Source organism: Rutidosis leptorrhynchoides, chromosome 9 (assembly GCF_046630445.1).
Source record: "Rutidosis leptorrhynchoides isolate AG116_Rl617_1_P2 chromosome 9, CSIRO_AGI_Rlap_v1, whole genome shotgun sequence".
Classification (NCBI taxonomy): domain Eukaryota; kingdom Viridiplantae; phylum Streptophyta; class Magnoliopsida; order Asterales; family Asteraceae; genus Rutidosis; species Rutidosis leptorrhynchoides.
In genome coordinates, this window is record NC_092341.1 from 299,246,505 (window position 1) to 299,268,787 (window position 22,283).

At 32.7% G+C, this 22,283-nt stretch overlaps 1 protein-coding gene and 2 pseudogenes across 1 annotated transcript; all 3 read right to left on the minus strand.

The window, feature by feature from the left end:
• Positions 1–7,174: 7,174 nt before the first annotated feature.
• LOC139866968 (histone deacetylase 14, chloroplastic-like) lies at positions 7,175–10,151 on the minus strand (annotated as a pseudogene).
• A 1,263-nt stretch (positions 10,152–11,414) lies between these two features.
• Positions 11,415–14,792, minus strand: LOC139867147 (histone deacetylase 14, chloroplastic-like). The gene is made up of 8 exons (XM_071855479.1): positions 14,658–14,792; positions 13,916–14,130; positions 13,653–13,754; positions 13,473–13,559; positions 13,258–13,314; positions 12,544–12,795; positions 12,244–12,428; positions 11,415–12,146 (listed from the first exon to the last, which is right to left on the minus strand). The coding sequence occupies exons 1-8, from the start codon at positions 14,701–14,703 to the stop codon at positions 11,840–11,842; spliced, it is 1,251 nt and encodes a 416-aa protein (XP_071711580.1). The 5' UTR covers positions 14,704–14,792; the 3' UTR covers positions 11,415–11,839.
• Positions 14,793–16,311: 1,519 nt separating this feature from the next.
• LOC139867619 (U-box domain-containing protein 17-like) lies at positions 16,312–18,170 on the minus strand (annotated as a pseudogene).
• Positions 18,171–22,283: the final 4,113 nt, after the last annotated feature.

Here is a 22,283-nt window from a genome sequence, read left to right on the forward strand (position 1 = left end):
ATTAATTTCAACAAAAACATCCATACGATTCCGAATTTTGCTATGAACAAAATGTTCGACTTTTGAAACAAGAAGTTTGACTCCAAAATTAGATTTCGTTTTGAAGAATTGAAAACTCAATTTTTGCAGTAAGTTTGAATAGATAATTCCTATTAACACTACATTAAAATATTTTGGAATGGATTTCGATTTCAAGCTTTAAAAAAAAAATTAAACACGAACCTAACAGAAGCTGTGTTCTTCGTTTCCCTTTCTTTTTATTTCGATAATTGAAAGCTGTTTAATTGCTAATTGAATATGGTAATGAGAAAACTGAATTTGGTAATTAATATTACTGATAATCGAATGGCGTTTATAGTCCAAATAGGTCGACAAAAGAATCATCAGATGAAAAAAAATAAACAAAGATAAATAAAAAAATGGATATAGACTTCTAATAGAATCAGATAAAGATAAAAACTTGGAAATTGATATGTAACAAATTTTGGATTTTGGCTGTGGATTGAGGTCGACACCTATATCAATCAGTTGGACCAAATTAACAAAAGTGATAGTGATTTGAATCTGTATTCATTCTGTATAATGTATTTATTATATATACATAATTGCATTTCATATCATGTATCTGTATATTTAGTATATATATCTATATTTGTTTCCTATATCAGTGTATATAATTGTTTTCATATTTCGTATATATATATATATATATATATATATATATATATATATATATATATATATATATATATATATATATATATATATATATATATATATATATATATATCTTGTTTTTATGCATTATAATTAATTAATAACTATATCTTTAATAAGATTCCTAATATTATAAATAACAATAATAATAATATAATAATATATTAATGATAATAATACCATTATTATTAATGATAATGATAATAATGACTATAAAGTTTGTAACCTTAATATTATTAATTATAATAATACTAATATTCTTAGTATAACAACTATATTCTTACTTGTAATTACATTTAATATATAATTTATCATTTATGTAATACTTAATAGTTATATAATATATAATAACTTTTATTGAATTTTTATTTTTCTAAATCTTATTATAATATACATACAATAATTATAGGAATCATATATGTAGATTCATTTTAAATTACACGTAATTAATTCGTATCTTATCTTACATATTTGAATCCAATGTTTAGTTTTTATATTTTATAAGTTTCAAATCATTATATATGTTTATTTACAAATAATTGTTCGTGAATCGTCGGGGATAGTCAAGTACAAATTATTCATATAAATAGTGCCAAAAATTTTAAGTCTTAACATTACAGACTTTGCTTAACTTGTCGAAATCAACTAAAGATCAAGTTTAAATTTGGTCAGAAATTTCTGGGTCGTCACAATTTATCTGGGATACGATCGACTCGACGGGTCCCGATGATTGTTCTACATCTCCACTAGGTGTAGTTACATTTTGTTCCTTATCAGATGCAGCCTGCTTCAAGAGTCAGTATATGAAGTAAATAAACATCACCGCCATGACCGAGTACAACAAATTAGTGTAAACAGAAAAACAAAAATAAACAATAGAAAGAAAGTTCAACTTCTTTCAGTCTACCCATAAAAATAACAACTCACAGAAGACAGAAGAGTGTAAATTTAATAGGACCTGAAGTTATTCGGTTTCGGTTTCGGTTGTTACACCATCAATAGTGACAATTATAAACCACAAATTAAGTTCAAAAGACAAAAGTCAGCATAAGAAGGGGTTCTATGATATGAACAGTTATAAACTAAAATTTATACATGTCACAATATAAATCAATAGTATGAACAATATACCATTCAAGAGTTTGTGGAACAAAATCATTTTACAAATTGTGGGTATTACAATTAAATAGAATCATTTTACAAATTGTGGGTATTACAATTAATTTCATTGAGAACTCAAGAAACCCGATTATTCAGTCGCCACCGCACAATCTACCTCGATTAATTAATTTACTTGTTATTATTAATCTACGGATGAGTTTTTTTTAAGCTTTCACTAAAGCTTCATCTTGAAGATGATGAAGATGATCTTTGTTGCAATCTTTTAAAAAACTTTAGGGACCAATCATGTATTTTTGACTAACTGAGAGTTTAACAAAGTTAAAGCAGGGACTAATTTGAGACGTTATTTGATATTTAAGGATGATTTATGCAGTTTTATTAACACATGGACGATTTGGACAAAAAACCATAAACACATGGACGATTTGAGAAATTTTTTCTTATAAAAAGCTTTGAGAAATAATGAAAAAAACAAAACATGCAGGTCACATGCAGACGGTGCAGCAAAATATAAGTCACATCATCAATGGGTCAGGTCGGCAAGACGACGATCCGCATAATTGTTGGTTTCAAACCTTCGGGCAATATTATCATTTGTTTTTTTTATCGGCGAATATATATATATATATATATATATATATATATATAGATCGTAAAGATCCGGTAGTACATACGAACGATACAATTGAAAGGTTCCGCTCTGAACATCCTACATATAATGGACGATAACATTGAAAGAGAGCGAACGCTTGAAAATGAAAAGGCGATACAAACATAAAACCACCAAACCTAAGACTAAATCTAAATAACACATAAAACCCGGCACGTATCTAACGTCGCAATCACCACTACTCAATAACCGCATAACGAACATGAACACCGGGCACTTCAGCAGCACTTAAACCGAGGCCTGCAAATCAAAGTAACATCTCGTACCCGAACAACCCCGTAACATCTCTGAGTCCAGAGAAACACAAGCTTGTCGAATAAGATCAAATCCCTGTCCGAGCAGTAAAAAGGACCCCGAGAGAACACTCCAAAAAACATCAATTTTCCGAGGTCAACTAAGTCAACACACGTCGGCAACGACATCGAGCCCACCCCAATAAATTTGACTACGGGAAAAGTATGAACATAACCGTGACGCAACAACCAAGCAGTGTAGAACCCAAAGTCAAACCAATAGGAACCAGGCCATCATCGCCGAATTGTGAAGTTATAACACTAGTTTATAACTCGCGATTTGGTGAAGTTATAACACTAGTTTATATTCAGTTGTTATAACACTAGTTTATAACTCGCGATTTCGTGAAGTTATAAAAAAATTGTAATTAATTTAATTGATGAAGCTGGTATATGTCAAGGCTGATCATTTTATTTTTTTGGGGACAGCGAATAGGATTACCCGAGGGGGTCTAAACCACCCGTTGCGATCATCTCCCGTTTCGACTATGCCGATTAAGCGATAATAACCCCGCTCCATCGCTGCCCGGGAGGAAACCTTGAAACCGATCCAAGGGCACAGCCAAGTAAAACCCCCCTCCCATTTACTCTCCCAAACGATATGGGAAAGGTGTCATGGGTGGATACTTCATGGCAGAGATGAAATTGTGTTTTCAAATATGTAGCCAATGGGGGTCGAACTCCTGACCTTCCCTAAAGGAGGCAGACCACCAACCGCTGGACAACATCACAACTTTCTCAAGGCTGATCATTTTATAAACGATTTTATTAATATATGGTATCACGTGGTTCATTATATATTTTTGTAATTTGATATAATGTATTTAGTATTAGATAGATCGAATGGTTTGTGTTAGTTTATTTTTGGATGACTATCTCTTTTGAACAAAAATTAGGAATTTTTTTTTTTTTTTTACATCAGTTTGGGATCACCTAGGGTGACTTAACTACCCACGCGTTAATTTTTCATAGTTGCATAACCTGCTCCCAACTACTTCCCTGGAGGAAACCCGGACCAATCTGAGGGCATGACCGGTAAAACCCCTTCCCCGCTGCCACCGCACTAAGCGAAAGGCGATCTGGATGAATACTTCCGACCACGGATAACATTGAGTGCAATATTTCAGCACATGGGAGTCGAACTCCCGACCTCTCGCTAAGAGAGGCAAGCCACTACCAGCTGAGCTACAGTTAATACTTTTTGCACATGATAGAGTTGATTCTAGAAGATAAACTCACCACACTCCGATAGTGCACTCAGCATTCTAGCTAGCTGTCTAGAGCTAACATGGTTACAATTGAAGGCCACCCATGTAAAATTTTACAAGACGTTACTTTCAAAATTATAACTTATAGCATTTAACTTATAGTTGTACAATTTTATAAGCATAGGCTTTTTGTGTAATCCTAACGATTGAAGGCCATCCATTGTACAAATTTATCCCAAATCAAACCCATAAGTAAATGGATCAATAAGAGTTGCATGTTGAATTTATAAGAGGCTACTTTCAAAATTACAACTTATATATAGTTAAATTAACGTTTGTATATGTAGCTACTTTCTATAACACAAACTATTGATTTTATTTACAGTTTTGTTATTCAAACAAAAGCCATGATGATACTGTAAATCATTCATACAATAAGTTCAGTCACTACACAACCCAATAAATAAATCAAACATTAACATGAAAAATTAAAATACTCCATAATAATCTAACCACCAATAAAAAACCTTGAATAAACAAATCTGGCATCAATACAAGTCACACAAACTCGAACTGCTGTCCACTAGGAGTGGTTATCAACAAAGTACATATAAAGAACAAACAGTTATTAATTAGATTCAATGTTATAGCATAAACATCACATTCCATATAAATGTAATGTAAAATATACAGAAGTCACATGGTACAAGTTCTCAAGGGCAATAATAGTTGACAAGGTTGCAAAAATAGCTAATCAGGGATTAACCGGCGTTAACCTTGGAGGGAGTAATCAGTAAATCGGGGATTAACTGAATTGGATTTTTTATACATTAAATGGTAAATTTCAAATATTATGTGTAAATATAGAAAAACCCATAGTCAGGAAAATAAACGTTAACATAATTGTCTAGAAAAAATAAATATAATCTTCATTTGTTCAAAAATCTTAAATTCTAATTCATTCATATTATACTGTTGACCAATATTGACGTTGACCAAGTTGATATATATAAATCGACTAAATCCGACTTTGACCCGTTGACTGATTTTGACCAATAAATTACACGGATTTTGGAAAATTGGATCGGTCGGTTCCAACGAAGGATTAATTTTTTTTAGACAAGCAATGTTAGAGTCAATGACGGGGGTCCACACTATGTGGAGGACCCACCACCTTTTCATCCTATAACACATGTCCAAGAGAAACTTGTTCAACTCGAATTCGGATCACGTATTTCGAGGTAAGTAAAACCCTGGGTGAGAATCGAACCCGGGTCACGTTCTTCGATTCACTCCTTGATTACCACTCAACCAAAGGCTCGGTGGTCCAACGAAGTATTAATTGGGGAGTAATCGGCATTAATCGGGTGTTTTACATTAGCGATAGTTGGCAACGGTAATTAAAAGCTACAAACTTGAATAGTGAACTGTCCTATAAACAAAAACAATCAATATAATATAGCAACTTTTAATACATATGGCAAAAGTGATTATACAAAAATTCTCTCGAAAGTCCTTTCTAATCGAATTAGGAAAGTGGTATCAAGTGTTGTGGGAGAAGGCAGAGTGAATTCACAAGAAATCGTCATATTGATGGAATCCTTGTAGTTAATGAAGCCGTGAATGATATAAGTGGTAATCGCAAGAAGTGTTCCACTTTCAAGGCGGATTTTGAAAAAAGCTTTTGATAGTATAAACTGACTTTCTCTTCGAAATAATGAGTGCAATGGGGTTCGAGAGTATATGGATAAAATGGATTCGAGCTCGTCTGCATTCGGCTACGATTTCAGGTTTGGTAAATGGTTCCCTAACAAAAGAATTTGCGTTAGGTATGGATGTTTAACAAGGCGATCCTTTGTCTCCCTATCTTTTTATAAATGCGGCCAGGGGTTCAACTGTATGATTAAAAGTATGGTGAAGCATCAGCTATATAAAGGAGTAGCGACCAGTTTGAATAAAGTTCTCCTCACTCATCTCCAATATGTCGATGACAAGGTGTTCTTTGGGGAGTGGAGCAAGAATGATCTCCGTAATCTAATTAGATTGATGAAGTGGTTTGAGATTACATCGGGCTTGAAAGTGAATGTTGGTAAGAGCTGTATCATTGGTATTGGGTAAACAAAACAAAAATAGATAGTATGGCTTCGTGGTTGGGTTGTAAAGAGGAAAAACTAACCTTTATATACCTAGGTCATCCAATTGGCGCAAAAATGAAAAGAACGAATGATTGGTCCCCGGTCCTTGAGAAATTCCGAAAACATTATCTGATTGGAAAGCAAGATCTATGTCATCTGGAGGTCGATTAACACTTGTACAATCGGTCTTGAGTAGTCTTCTATCATATTTCTTCTCTCTTTCGTGCCATGCTTTGTGAAAAAACTAGAAGGTATGAACCACATCGTTATAACTAAAGGGATATCACAAGGCGCATACTATTTATTTATGTTGTAGATTTTTATCATTATAAGGGGATATCACAATGGTACAAAAACTACAAATTGACAAAACGATCTATAGAGTGCCATTTCGTATATATATTTAGGGAGCAACGGAGCATATCACTACACCAATTTTGACTTTATTTCACAATGTTGCATTTCACAATTTTAAGGAACGGGGTAACCCTTTATCAAAAAAAATATAAGCAACGGTTGTTTAGTTTCTACTTAGCTTTTCTAACTGCTTTATTTATATATAATATATAATTAAAATAATTTCAGTAACATAAATCAAGACTGGGTGTTGAAAATGATTTACTGAAAAAATATATTAGCAGCTCTTTAAATGCTACTAGACTTTGTTAAATACTTTTACAACTAAAAGACTTGGTAAATACATACTTTAACTACTAGCATCTCTTTAAAAACTCATAGAAACATACAATTTACAATTTACAATACAATGCAATATCAGGAAAAGGTAATGATACTATGTCCCCGTGCTTTTATACCTAGTTATAATAATAATACGGAGTAAATATATACTCTGTAACTTAATAGCATACAAACGAGCTAAATGACGCTTTGACATGGTTTATAATTGTTGAATTGAAGCATAAATATTCCCTAATCTCCGTATACACTAATAAATTACTCAGAGGCGGTTTGGAACAAAGCATTTTCAAGTGCTTATAAACACCAACACACCTTTTTTTATCGTCTAATAGCCTCCATCCATCCAAAATTAAATTAAATGTCTATTTTTATTATTATTAGTCCCAATGACTTAGTTTTTTAAATATAAATCCAATAAAAAAATTGTTAGGAATTTAATGTGATGTAGAACGGAGCGAGTATTTAAGCTTTCCCAAACCTACGATAAAAACCTGGTAGCAAAAAGCACAAAAATAAAAAGAGTGCGAGTATTTGTTAAAGAGAATGTAAGCTTTTGACCCTCTGAATGGCTTGTTTAATCTGAGTAGACGGTTCATCCTTGAGATGGACTAAAAACTCTTTCTCAAATTTGTCTGCCATGCTCGGTTCCCCAATAAAACCACGAAAAGATTCTTCAATACAAAACCTTAGGGACCACCAAATCCATCCTCCTTCCAAAAAGAAGACGCATCTACCACCACATAAATCTTTTGCAAGCTCCTTAATTCCATTTGCTAGCATATAAGACGTTCTGTTTGTCATCTACAACTCACTTGTTGGATCCATATAATGCCCATCGTATCTGATCAAAAACATAATAATAATAAATATATAAATATAAATAATTAAACAATAATGTGTGTGTGTGTGTGGTTTAGATAAAGGATAGAAAGTAATTACCCTGCGGATACAAGAATTATATCCGGCTTAAATCTTTGTACACAAGGTACAATTACTTCATCAAACGCAGTTCGCATTGCAAAATCACCAGATAGTTCAGGTAATGGGAGATTAAGCGTTGTACCTTCCCCATACCCATATCCGATATCATCAAACCTGCCCGTATTAACAGGGTAGCATCCGTCCTAAATTATTAACAAATATATTGATAGATATGTATATGAATATTGAGAACATAATCATATGTATTTAATCATATAGGATGTTTTCTTCATTTGTAGTTTACTTGGTGAGTTGATAGATAGAACACGTCTGGGTCATCATAAAACACATCACTAGTTCCATTCCCATGATGCGCATCGAAATCGATAATGAAAACACGTTTTAGTCCGTGTTTGCGTTGAGCGTATCGAGCTGCAATTGATACGTTATTAAGAAAACAACCTCCCATGAAACTATCTCGACCCGCATGATGTCCAGCAGGTCGTATCAATGCGAAACCAACGGGAGGGTTCTCACTCATTCTTGATGATGTCACCTACATTTTCACATAACTAATATTCATTATTCACTTATTCTTGATGATGTCACCTACATTTTCACTAGCTAACGCAAACTTATAATTCGGGTTAGGCTTACCACAGCATCAACCAACGATAAGCCTGTTCCAGCAGCAATCAACGAATCATTAAGTGTCTGCGTGGATTGATTTCAATAATTAAAGTGAATTTCTCCAAATTCTCAAATTGTACAAGTCAACAAACGTAATAAGGTTTATTTGATCCCCATTAAAGAAGCTCAAAAAACTAAATAGTGCACAAAGAATGGTCTTACTGTGTGAGTGATATAAGTGGGCAGTTTACACTTTTCAAATTCTAACAAGCCCTGTATGGAATTGTCAACATCTTCCACGGTCTAAAAATATATAAACAGATTTACAAAAAACAAAAGATCATTAATTAATAAGTAAAATATTAGATGCAAATCCATATAAAACATGATTACCTTCTGAAGGAATAAATAGTAAGATCTAGAATGCACATGTGTTACTTCATGAAATGAAGCTTCTCTCTTATTTATAAGTTGTTTGATCTCAGATCCTCGAAACTACATGCATATAAACAAAATTTTGTTTTATCACAAGATTATCATCAGTTAAATAACTAGATAATACAAATACTACTGTCGGTAAGCAGATTGACTAATATAATAAATTAATTAAAGTAAAGTGGAATACTTAATTGTAACCTAGTGAAACAAGAATACCTCTGGAGTGAGTTTAGCTTGATCTAGGGCACTCATAATATACTTGATTCTGGTAGTCTTGTCGTTAGTATCATATTTTTGGTCATGACCCCTAGCATGAGCTAAGCTATAGATCACCTTTGGCATATCATCGTTTGTTTTAGTAGCCGATTTAGCCGAAGCTACACAACACTTTGTCCTCAAAGATAGAAAGAAACGACGACAAGCTGCAGAAACAGGAGGTACACGAATATTCAGTTGGACTGTTTACACGCAAAGAGACTCTGATTCTTCATTAATTTCAGTTTGCTTGCTTGCTTGCTTGCTTGAATTAACTGCTTCCAAAGTGAAGACTAATTTACTAAAGAGCTCTGCTTTTTTGTTTAATTAGAAAGAAAGAATATATGTACTCCTGAACTATTAGGACTTGTATTTAGTTTTTGTGTTTGAATTGGGTCCATGTAAGTATTTGGATGCTTATAATATCTAATATCATCTAGTGATTAAGATTTTAAAACCCTAAACGTAGTAAGTTACAGAATTTACTCCTCAACTTCAGCGTTGAAAGCTCAAGCTCCAAATTCAAACTAGTACAAAGAATATATATGTAATTCTTATATAATTATGAAAATGAAAGATTGGGGCTTTATTCTTTTGTTTTTAATAAAGAGCTCTGCTTCGCTATGGCTCAACTTCAGACTTGAAAGCTCGAGCTCCAAAATAAAACTAAAAAACTATTAATTAAAGTAAAATTAAAAATAACAGTAATTAGCAGAGCACAGACGAAGTATATATACCTGATCGATAATGATGATGATGACGATAAAGATTATTCATCTTCTTCTTCAGGTAAAGAAATTAGGGTTCAGATCAGATAAGTTTGGGAGGTAAATATACGGGGGGTCGTCACATAAGGTGTATAAAATTTCACAAATTATTTACATTTTTACACACACTAGTTGAAATTTTCAATTCCCATCCCTGTAACTTCAAATAATAACTCCTCAACTTTATCGTTTTCAACTTTTCATGATGTCTTCATTGTTTCAATCCATGATTGCAAGAATTGCTACTCAAGAGTACTTGGTCATGACTTTTCAGGGAGTTATCGGAAACTCGGTGATTGAATTGGACTATTATTTTTTATTTTATTTTTTGAAAGGCAAACAAATAACATTTATTAATTAAATAAACTAGAGTCTCACAAGGTTACATCACAATGAAGCCAAGATGGCTACAATATATACATTCAACAACATAATAATGAAAACAACACACCGAAACTATGAGATGAGGGAACGAGTATTGTGAAGCCAATTATGCCAATCGATAGCTTTGTCTTTGCATCGTCTCCCAACCCACTCAAAACTCTTAACTTGCACCTCACAAACCGCCATCGGCACGCTCCAAACTTTGTTTTTGAAGACCTTCTCATTACGATTCTTCCACACTAAATACACACACGTCCATAATACCGCTTGCCAAATGTTTTTTTCCACATCCGTAGAAAATTGCCCCGAGTTTAAACTTAATAAAGGGCACAAATTTAAACTTGGGGGACGAGGGATATGCCACCAATCAAAGATTTTGTTCCAAGTATCACGAACCTTATCACATAATAAGAGGGAATGGCTAATACTTTCGATATCATTGTCACAATTGGGACAACGAACCGAATGTAGGTCGACACCCCTCTAATATAATTCCACCAAGACCGGGATTCTTCCTTTATACATTTTAATTTTAATAATTTCAAATTATATGCGTAAAAATATACAAGAAATCTATTAACATAAACATAAATGTTAACATAATTGTCTAGAAATATAAACAAATCTTCATTTGCACAACAACAACAAAAAAAAAAAAAAAAAAAAAAAAATTGTTAATTTACATTAATATTAAAATGTTGACAAATATTGACTTTGACAAGTTTTGACTCAAAAAATCCATTTTTGGCCACCTAAATCTGATTGATTTTGAGCCATTGACCAATGTTGACCAATTAATTACTCAAATTTTGAAAAATCGGCTCAACCGGCTCCTAAAAAGGAGTACTCGGCATTAATCAGGGAGTTTTACAATACTATTTCAACTTTTTCAGCATTTAAAGTTGGTGAGTTGAGGTTTCTTATTCTAGTGGTTGCACCTTCAGACAGGAAACATAAATTAAGACTTGGTGTTGAAAATGATCTACTGAAAAAATATATTAGCATCTCTTTGAAAGCTACAAGACTTTGTAAATACTTTTACAACTACAAGACCTAGTAAATACTTATTTTAACTACTAGCATATCTTAAAAAACTCATAGAAACATACAATTACATTTACATTACAATTTACAATACAATGCAATACACGAAAAGGTAATGATACTATGTCCCAGTATTTTTATAACTAATCATAATAATACAGAGTAAATAAATAACTTAATAGCATACAAACGAGCTAAATGAGGCTTTGACATGGTTTATGATTGTTGAATTGAAGTATACATACATATTCCCTAGTCTCCAAAAATTTAAAGGTTGTTTGGAACAAAGCATTTTCAAGTGCTTATAAACACCAACACACCTTTTTTTTTTATCTTCTAACAGCCTCCGTCCTTCCAAAATTAATTAAATAAATGTCTATATTTTTATTATTATAGTTCCAATGACTTATTTTTTTTATATATAAATCCAATAAAAAAATTTGTTAGAAGACATTTAATGTAATGTAGAACGGAGTGAGTATTTAAGCTTTCCCAAACCCACGATACCAACCTAGTAGCTAGAAGAGGTGGAGTTAAAAAAGAGCACGATTATTTGCTATAGAGAATGCAAGTTTTTGACTCTCTGAATGGCTTGTTTAATCTGACTAGACGGTTCATCCTTGAGATACTCATCATACTCTTTCTCAAATTTGTTTGCCATGCTCGGTTCCCCAATAAAAGCACGAAAAGATTCTTCAATTGAAAAACTTAGGGTCCAATAAATCCATCCTCCTTCCAAGAAGAAAACGCATCGACCACCACATAAATCTTTTGCAAGCTGCTTAATTCCATATGCTAGCGCATAAGACGTTCTGGATGTAACTTGCCAACCGCTAGGTACGTCCATATAATGTCCATCGTATCTAATCAAAAACATAATAAATAAATACACTCATGAAGGGGGGACATATATAAATAATGTGCGGGTGTGGTTTAGGCAGAAGAAATTAAAGTAATTACCCTGCCGATACGAGAATTATATCGGGCTTAAATCTTTGTGCACAAGGTACAATCACTTCATCAAACACAGTTCGCATTGCAATATCACCAGTTAGTTCTGGTAATGGCAAATTAAGTGTTGCACCTTCGCCATTCCCACATCCGATATCATCAAACTTGCCCGTATCAACAGGGTAGCATCCGTCCTAAATAAATATAAATAGATAAATAAAATATGATTATTATTTAGAAATAGTAAAATTAAATGCTCAGTAATAAGTACTATTTATAGGAAGTTTTCTTGGTTGGTTTGTTGCTTACTTGGTGAGTTGAAAGATAGAAAACGTCTGAGTCATCATAAAACGCATCATTAGTTCCATTCCCATGATGCGCATCAAAATCGATAATGAAAACACGTTTTAGTCCGTGTTTGCGTTGAGCGTATCGAGCTGCAATGGATACATTATTAAAAAAGCAACCTCCCATGAACCCATCTCGAACCGCATGATGTCCAGGTGGTCGTACCAATGCAAAACCAACGGGAGGGTTCTCACTCATTCTTGATGCTGCCACCTACATTTTCACATAACTAAGGTTGCGTGTGATAAAATTGATGATATATAGCGTTAAATGGTTCATAACCTGAATGATTCAAAGGTAGTGAATGAAGTTGGTTCTGAATGATAATAACCTGATTGATAATCATTTTGAATGAACAATATGAATGATGTAAAATTACTTTATTAATATTTTGCATTAATAAAATAATAATATAGTTGTTTAATAAGTAATCTTGATTCGATTAAAAGAATATATAATATATAAATTTTAGGTGCTCAATGGTTAACAAAATATTTCAACGGCACAATATGTCATTATGTCATTCAGAGGTCATAAACAAACACGCTTAATATTGAATGGTTCAACATTTAATGCAAAACCATTCCATCAAGAGGTAATCAAACACACCCTAATATTCATTATTACATATGTGGCTACTAGCTAACACAAACTTATAATTCAGGTTAGGCTTACCATAGCATCAATCAACGATAAGCCTGCTCCAGCAGCAATCAACGAATCATTAAGTGTCTGCATGGATTGATTTCGATAATCAAATTGAATTTTTCTGAATTTAAATCATACAAGTCAACCAACGTCATACGGTTTATGCGATCCTCATTAATGAAACTCAAAAAACTGTGAAACAGATAAAAGAGTTTTAAATTGTGCACAAAGAATAGTCTTACTGTGCCAGTGACATAAGTGGACATCGCATATTTAGACGATTCAATTTCTAAAAAACCATCTTCTGAAGCCTTGGCATCTTCCACGGTCTATATATAAACAGATTTACAAGAAACAAAAGACCGTTAATTAATAACACGTATATATTAGATGCAAATCCATATAAAACTTGTATTAATTACCTTCTCAAGGAAAGAATAGTAAGATGTTGAATGCACACTTGTTATGTCTGCCAATGTAGCTTTTCTAATATTTATAAGTTGATTAATCTCAGATCCTCGAAACTGTATTATGCATATAAACAACATTTTGTTGTATCACAAGATTAACATCAGATGAATAAATACATAAAAATAAATACTACTATTGGTAAGCAGATTGACAAATATAAAAGTAAAGAAAGTAAAGTAAAAGACTTAATTGTAACCTACTGAAACGAGAATACCTCTGGAGTGAGTTTAGCGCGATCAAGGGCACTCAGAATATAGGTGATTCTGGTATTCTTGTCTTCAGGAACAAATATTTGGTTATGACCCATAGCAGGAGCTAAACTATACATCACCTTTGGCATATCATCATCATCATCATTTGTTTTGGTTGCAGGTTTAGAAAGAGCCACACAACACTTTGTCCTCAAAGATTGAAAGAACCGACCACAAACTGCAGAAACACAAGGAACATAATTATTCAGTTTGATTCTTCATTGTTTTCTGTTTGCTTGCTTGAATTAACTGATCCCAAAGTGAAAGACTAATTTACTAAAGAGCTCTGCTTTTTTTAATTAGAAAGTTTATATGTACTACTGAAAGATTAGGACTTATATTCTTTTGTGTTTGAATTGGGTCCATGTAAGTATTTGAATGTTTATAATATCTAATATCATCTAGCGAATTACAGTAGATTTTATTTAATAACCCTAAACGTAATAAGTTACAGAATTTCACTCCTAAACTAAGCTCCAAATTCAAACTAGTACAAAGAATATATGTACTCCTTATATACTTATGGAGATGAAAGATTAGGGCTTTTATTCTTTTGTGTTTTAATGAAGAGCTCTGCTTCGCTCATGGCTCAGCATTAACATTAGAGTTAAAAGCTCAAGCTCCAGAATAATAAAACTTAAAACTAGTAATAAAAGTAAATTAAAACTAGCAGTACTTAACAGAGCACGTACAAGGTATATATACCTGATCGATAATGATGATTATGATGACGACGATAAAGATTATTCATCTTCTCCAGGTAAAGAAATTAGGGTTCCGATCAGATAATTTTGGGAGGTAAATATACGTGGGTATAAGTTATAAAAATATTTACATTTTATACACCCTCTAGTTCAAAGTTTCAGTTCCCGTCCCTGTAACTTTAAATTTTAACTCCTCAACTTGACCGTTTTCATGTATGTGTTCGTCGTTCTAATCCATGATTGCAAGAATTGTTACTGAGAGTACCTCGTCGCGACTTTTGAGGGAATAATAAACAACTCGGGCAGTATTTTGGATTGGACTTTTTATACAATTAAATAGTTCCGAATTATTATGTAGAAAAATTATACAGAAATCTATAAACATAAACATAAACGTTAACATAATTGTCTAGAACTATAAACATAATCTGCATTTTTTCAAAAATCCAAAATCTAAAATTAAGTTCATATTAAAATGTTAACAAATATTGATTTTGACAGGTTTCGACTCAAAAAATCCGACTTTGACCACCTAAATCTTTTTTTGACCCATTGACCGATTTTGACCAATTAATTGAAAAATCGACTTGGCCGGTTCCTAAAAAGGGGTACTCGAGGAGTACTCGACATTAATCAGAGAGTTTTACAACAATGTTACAACCTTTTCAGCGGTTTAAGTTGGTGGTTTCAGGTTTCTTATTCCAACGGCCGACCCTTGGACGCAAAAAATATGTTGTTTGGTTTTGGTTTGGTGGTTATGTTTGTGTGGGCTTCAATGTAGTTTGAGTGGGTTCATAATACTGATTTTAACAATTGGTTTTTGCGGGTGGTTTTCTTTGGCTCTTTCTTGATTTCACCTTGTACAACTACTGGTTTAAAGCCTAATACATTTTATTGGTTGTTTTCATTAGTTTCAGTCTAGCACTAGTAGTTCATTGTGTGGCATATATTTTTTCATTGTGAAATTGTAATGGAGACAGAAATATGTCTGACTGAAAGGAGCATACTAGGTACTAGAATTGATGCTTACATTATTAGTTAATGTATATCTAATTCTTAGTTTAAAGACAAAATTACATGGGGTCCCTGTGGTATGTTCAAAATTACAACAGGAGTCCAAAATAATTTTTTTGACTTGAGGAGTCACTGTGGTATGCATTCGTTTCATGGGGAGTCCAATTCACAAACAGACGTTATAAATCTTGTTAAGTTCACTCACATGTTGTGCACATGAGGGTAAAAATGTCTTTTTCTCATTTTTTTTTTTCTACCCTTTTTCCTTTTCTTCATTATTCCTACCTCATCTTCAAAACCCTAATTTGAAATCCAAAAACTTGAGATTCAAAAACTTAATTTCTTCCCCTAAATCTTCATTAACTCCTTTTCTTTTTCATTACTTCAATCTTCATCATCTCTTAATTTTTCCACATATGTTATACACAACTGCTGCTTTATCGACATTATTACTCTTGAAATCATCCAAATATATTAAACCCATGTCATCCACAAATCAAAAACCCCAAATTGAGTCTGTGTTATCTTTCCATTGATGTGAAATTAAAATGTTAGAAACAAGATTAGTCACAATATCATACGGAGTAATAAATTAAAAAACCATCACCAATTCAATGCAATGCAATGCATCACTGTAACTTTTATAAACCTTTGAATCATCATCAAATTAGTTTATAAAACTATTATTAAGGATGTACGTCAGTACATATGTAAAAATATATTAACCCAAATACAATACCTTTTGTTGAAAATCAAAATTCAGTACAACCAAAATTCAGTACAACCCATCAAGATTCACGTTACCTATAGGTTGTGGACAAATCACAACTCTATCAAAATCAGCATGATAAACATAATCATCACACCAAACCAATAATTTACATACTAACTTTGTCTCCATTCGATGGGTGTTTGTATACAGATCCGGTGGAGATTCCGACCAGATCTGAGTTATCTCCACCATCTCCGCCCTCCCACCCTCTCCGAATTAAACAATGGTGATGGCGATGAACCTTCCGTGTAAAGTGCGACGGTCGCCGGTGATTGTAACGGAGGAGCTTGGACGGATTTTATTTCATTAATTTTTAAAGGTTTTGAAAAAAGAAGGATGATGAAATCGGATGCTTTCATATGAGAAAATTGAAATCAGATGCTTTCATATGGCATATTTCAGCAAATTCAATTTGTAAAGGTTTTGTTGTTTCTCGTGCTTTTCAAGATTTATTGTTTTTTTTTGACAAAATTCTCAATTTCGTCCCTGTGTTTGTTCCATTTCTGTTTTTTAGTCCCTCCCAATGAATATCTGCAAAAACCATCCTTATTTCCATTTTTAAGTCTCAATTTGGTCCTTCTGTTAACATCCGTTTATAGTTGCCGTTAGTACTTGCTAGTCACGTGACATTTCACTTGCTATATCAGCATTCTCCGGTTGACTATAAGGGATCTTGTGGGCCATACACCATTGCATTATTAAATTCCTTAAAGCCCGTACAAGTTTCCTATGCACAAGAACTTCCCAGTTTTCGGGCAATTACAATGACCTTCTTCAATCCATCTCGAGATCGAACTAAGATCAAAAGTTTGACCGATAGATATAATCACAGGACCAGTCATCAAATCTAACGCAATCGAGCAACAAAAATCTTTAGGAATCGTTATAAACGTAAGATCAACCCACCTATTTTCTTCCCTCTTTTAAATCTTTTATTACTATACTATTATTACTATTTCCTTTTAAGGTTTCAACTTCATCTTCAAGGAATCCAAATAACAAGTATCTACAGTACCTAATTATAGCTATAAACCCACCAAGTATTGAACTTGATGGTTCAAGATCACTATCATGATTCACTATTTGTTCTTCCAAATACTCGATTTCAATTCTACAAACCATAGCATCAGATACCCCCAACCTTTTTACAAATATTTCATAAAATTCATCAAAAGTTGGAATATTTCCTATCCCCAAATTGATTCAATAATTAAAATAACTTCAACCTTAACACCTCGTCATGTTTATCTATAAACACTTTATTTGTAACAAATATATCTGTTCTAAAACATCACTACTAATTAAATGATTCAAAATATCAATTGGGAAGACATCTAAAAGTGTTGTAATTTCTTGACTAAGATCATGAAAATGACCTGAAATTAAAGGGTTTTGAAGCAAAAGCCATAACTTACTAGACTGATAACAATAATCAAGTAGTATTTTAGACCTGTAAAGCAGAAGGTACAACTCCTTAAAGCATAATACAACCGTTGAGTACTTGAGTGTAAGTTTGTACACCAGTCACCAGAATCTTGAATGGAATCCAACAACACAACAAATAATTCAACTTTCCGGAGTAAAGATCTAGAATTCTTTTTTGAAACGGCATTGTTTTGTGAGAGAATGATACGATGAGTTCCGATGAAATTGTTGTTAAGGTTTCTAATAATCTAACGACGGTGATCTGCTCTGACGTAAAGATGAAAATATGGCAACCGATGCCATTTTTTTGGGTGAAATTTAAAAAGAAATGGTTAAAAAGAAATGGTTTTTATAGATGGGATTTTGGTGAATTTGAGTTATATATAAAGAAAAATTAAGGATTTTGATGATGGAAATTGGGGATTTTATTTGATGATAGTGAGAATCCACGTGAAGACTTATTAGAGATGAAACAAAATGTGAAAGAAAAGAGTAATGGCAACTTTAAACGGATGTTAACAGAAGGACTAAATTGGGACTTAAAAATAGAAATAAGGATGGTTTTTGCAGATATTCATTGGGAGGGACTAAAAAAAGAAAAGAAACAAACACAGGGACGAATTTGGGAATTTTGTCTTTTTTTTTTCTTTGAAAACTCTTTAAATAGATAATTAGATGGTGAATGCTACTAGTACAGTACACAGGTAAGTAGTAAAGGGGAATGGAAAGAGAAAAAGTTTAATGACGTTTTTACCCTCACATGCACTGCACATGGTTGGATTTAACAGAAAAATTAACGTCTGTTAATGAATTGGACTCCCCACGAAACTAATGCATACCACAGTGACCCCTCAAGTCAAAAAAATTATTTTGGACTCCGGTTGTAATTTTGGACATACCACAGGGACTCCCATGTAATTTTGTCTAGTTTAAATTACATTTCATTGATAACTACAAATGAGTCAGGTGTAGAAAACGCATATGGTGTTCTTGTCTTCAGGAACAAATTTTTGGTTATGACCCATAGCAGGAGCTAAACTATACATCACCTTTGGCATATCATCATCATCATTTGTTTTGTTTGCAGGTTTAGAAAGAGCTACACAACACTTTGTCCTCAAAGATTGAAACAACCGACCACAAACTGCAGAAACACAAGGAACATAATTATTCATTTTGATTCTTCATTGTTTTCAGTTTGCTTGCTTGAATTAGCTGATTCCAAAGTGAAGACTAATTTACTAAAGAGCTCTGTTTTTTTTAATTAGAAAGTTTATATGTACTACTGAAAGATTAGGACTTATATTCTTTTGTGTTTGAATGTTTATAATATCTAATATCATCTAGCGAATTAGAGTAGATTTTATAACCCTAAACGTAATAAGTTACAGAATTTCACTCCTAAACTAAGCTCCAAATTCAAACTAGTACAAAGAATATATGTACTCCTTATATACTTACGGAAATGAAAGATTAGGGCTTTTATTCTTTTGTGTTTTAATAAAGAGCTCTGCTTCGCTATGGCTCAACATTAGAGTTGAAAGCTCAAGCTAAACTTAATACTATATATATAACAACAATAACAACAATAACCAATCCCGCGCATGCGAGGTACGAGGGAGGTGAGATGGAGTAGTAATATATATATATATATATAGTAATATAATAATAAAAGTAAAATTAAAACTAACAGTGCTTAACAGAGCACGCACAAGGTATATATACCTGATCGATAATGATGATTATGATGACGACGATAAAGATTATTCATCTTCTCCAGGTAAAGAGATTAGGGTTCCGATCAGATAATTTTGGGAGGTAAATATACGGGGAGGAGGCGGGGGGGGGGGGGGGGGGGGGGGTGTTATATATGAAGTATAAGTTATAAAAATATTTACATTTTATACACCCTCTAGTTCAAATTTTCAGTTCCCATCCCCGTAACTTCAAATTTTAACTCCTCAACTTGACCGTTTTCATGATGTCTTGGTCGTTTTAATCCATGATTGCAAGAATTGTTATTGAGAGTACCTGGTCGTGACTTTTGAGGGAATAATCGACAACTCGGGCAGTATTTTAGATTGGACTTTTTATACACTTGAATAGTTCCGAATTATTATGCGGATAATTTATACATAATTCTATAAACATAAACATAAACGTTAACATAATTGTCTAGAACCATAAACATAATCTGCAATGTTTCAAAAATCTAAAATCTAAATTTAAATGCATATTAAAATGTTGACAAATATTGATTTTGACATGTTTCGACTCAAAAAATCCGACTTTGACCACCTAAATCTGTTTTTGACCCATTGACCGATTTTGACCAATTAATTACTCGGATTTTGGAAAATCGACTTGGCCAGTTCCTAAAAAGGGGTACTCGTGGAGTACTCGACATTAATCAGAGAGTTTTACAACAATGTTTCAACCTTTTCAGCAGTTTAAGTTGGTGGTTTCAGGTTTCTTATACCAACGGCTGACTCTTTAACACAAAAAATATGTTGTTTGGTTTTGGTTTGTATTTTAGCGTTTTCTGTGGTTATGTTTGTGTGGGCTTGTATGTAGTTTGAGTGGGTTCATAATACTGATTTTAACAATTGGTTTTTGTGGGTGGTTTTCTTTGACTCTTTCTTGATTTCACCTTGTACAACTGGCTTAAAGCCTAATACATTTTATTGGTTGTTTTCATTAGTTTCAGTCTAGCAATAGTAGTTCATTGTGTGGCATATATTTATTTCATTGTGAAATTGTAATGGAGACATAAATATGTCTGACCGAAAGGAGCATACTAGGTACTAGAATTGATGCTTACATTATTAGTTAATGTATATCTAATTGTTAGTTTAAATTACATTTCATTGATAACTACAAATGAGTCAGGTGTAGAAAACGCATAGTGTGTTCTGACCATAGTTGGCTCTGATTCAGGAGCTGGTGCAGGCGGATCTTATGAAATGTCACGTTCTTATTGATTAAAAATGTTCCATATTAATTGATTTCGTTGCGAGGTTTTGACCTCTATATGAGACGTTTTTCAAAGACTGCATTCATTTTAAAACAAACCATAACCTTTATTTCATCAATAAAGGTTTAAAAAGCTTTACGTAGATTATCAAATAATGATAATCTAAAATATCATGTTTACACACGACCATTACATAATGGTTTACAATACAAATATGTTACAACAAAATAAGTTTCTTGAATGCAGTTTTTACACAATATCATACAAGCATGGACTCCAAATCTCGTCCTTATTTAAGTATGCGACAGCGGAAGCTCTTAATAATCACCTGAGAATAAACATGCTTAAAACGTCAACAAAAATGTTGGTGAGTTATAGGTTTAACCTATATATATCAAATCATAATAATAGACCACAAGATTTCATATTTCAATATACATCCCATACATAGAGATAAAAGTCATTCATATGGTGAACACCTGGTAACCGACATTAACAAGATGCATATATAAGAATATCCCCATCATTCCGGGATACCCTTCGGATATGATATAAATTTCGAAGTACTAAAGCATCCTGTACTTTGGATGGGGTTTGTTAGGCCCAATAGATCTATCTTTAGGATTCGCGTCAATTAGGTTGTCTGTTCCCTAATTCTTAGATTACCAGACTTAATAAAAAGGGGCATATTCGATTTCGATAATTCAACCATAGAATGTAGTTTCACGTACTTGTGTCTATTTTGTAAATCATTTATAAAACCTGCATGTATTCTCATCCCAAAAATATTAGATTTTAAAAGTGGGACTATAACTCACTTTCACAGATTTTTACTTCGTCGGGAAGTAAGACTTGGCCACTGGTTGATTCACGAACCTATAACAATATATACATATATATCAAAGTATGTTCAAAATATATTTACAACACTTTTAATATATTTTGATGTTTTAAGTTTATTAAGTCAGCTGTCCTCGTTAGTAACCTACAACTAGTTGTCCACAGTTAGATGTACAGAAATAAATCGATAAATATTATCTTGAATCAATCCACGACCCAGTGTATACGTATCTCAGTATTGATCACAACTCAAACTATATATATTTTGGAATCAACCTCAACCCTGTATAGCTAACTCCAACATTCACATATAGAGTGTCTATGGTTGTTCCGAAATATATATAGATGTGTCGACATGATAGGTCGAAACATTGTATACGTGTCTATGGTATCTCAAGATTACATAATATATAATACAAGTTGATTAAGTTATGGTTGGAATAGATTTGTTACCAATTTTCACGTAGCTAAAATGAGAAAAATTATCCAATCTTGTTTTACCCATAACTTCTTCATTTTAAATCCGTTTTGAGTGAATCAAATTGCTATGGTTTCATATTGAACTCTATTTTATGAATCTAAACATAAAAAGTATAGGTTTA

Excerpts from the sequence above, each read along its gene's own strand:
- LOC139867147 (XM_071855479.1), bottom strand. The coding sequence starts at position 14,703 with ATGAATAATCTTTATCGTCGTCATCATAATCATCATTATCGATCAG. Across the intron at positions 13,755-13,915 it reads GCGCTAAACTCACTCCAGAG|TTTCGAGGATCTGAGATTAA; the intron begins GTATTCTCGTTT and ends TGCATAATACAG. Across the intron at positions 13,560-13,652 it reads ACTATTCTTTCCTTGAGAAG|ACCGTGGAAGATGCCAAGGC; the intron begins GTAATTAATACA and ends GTTTATATATAG.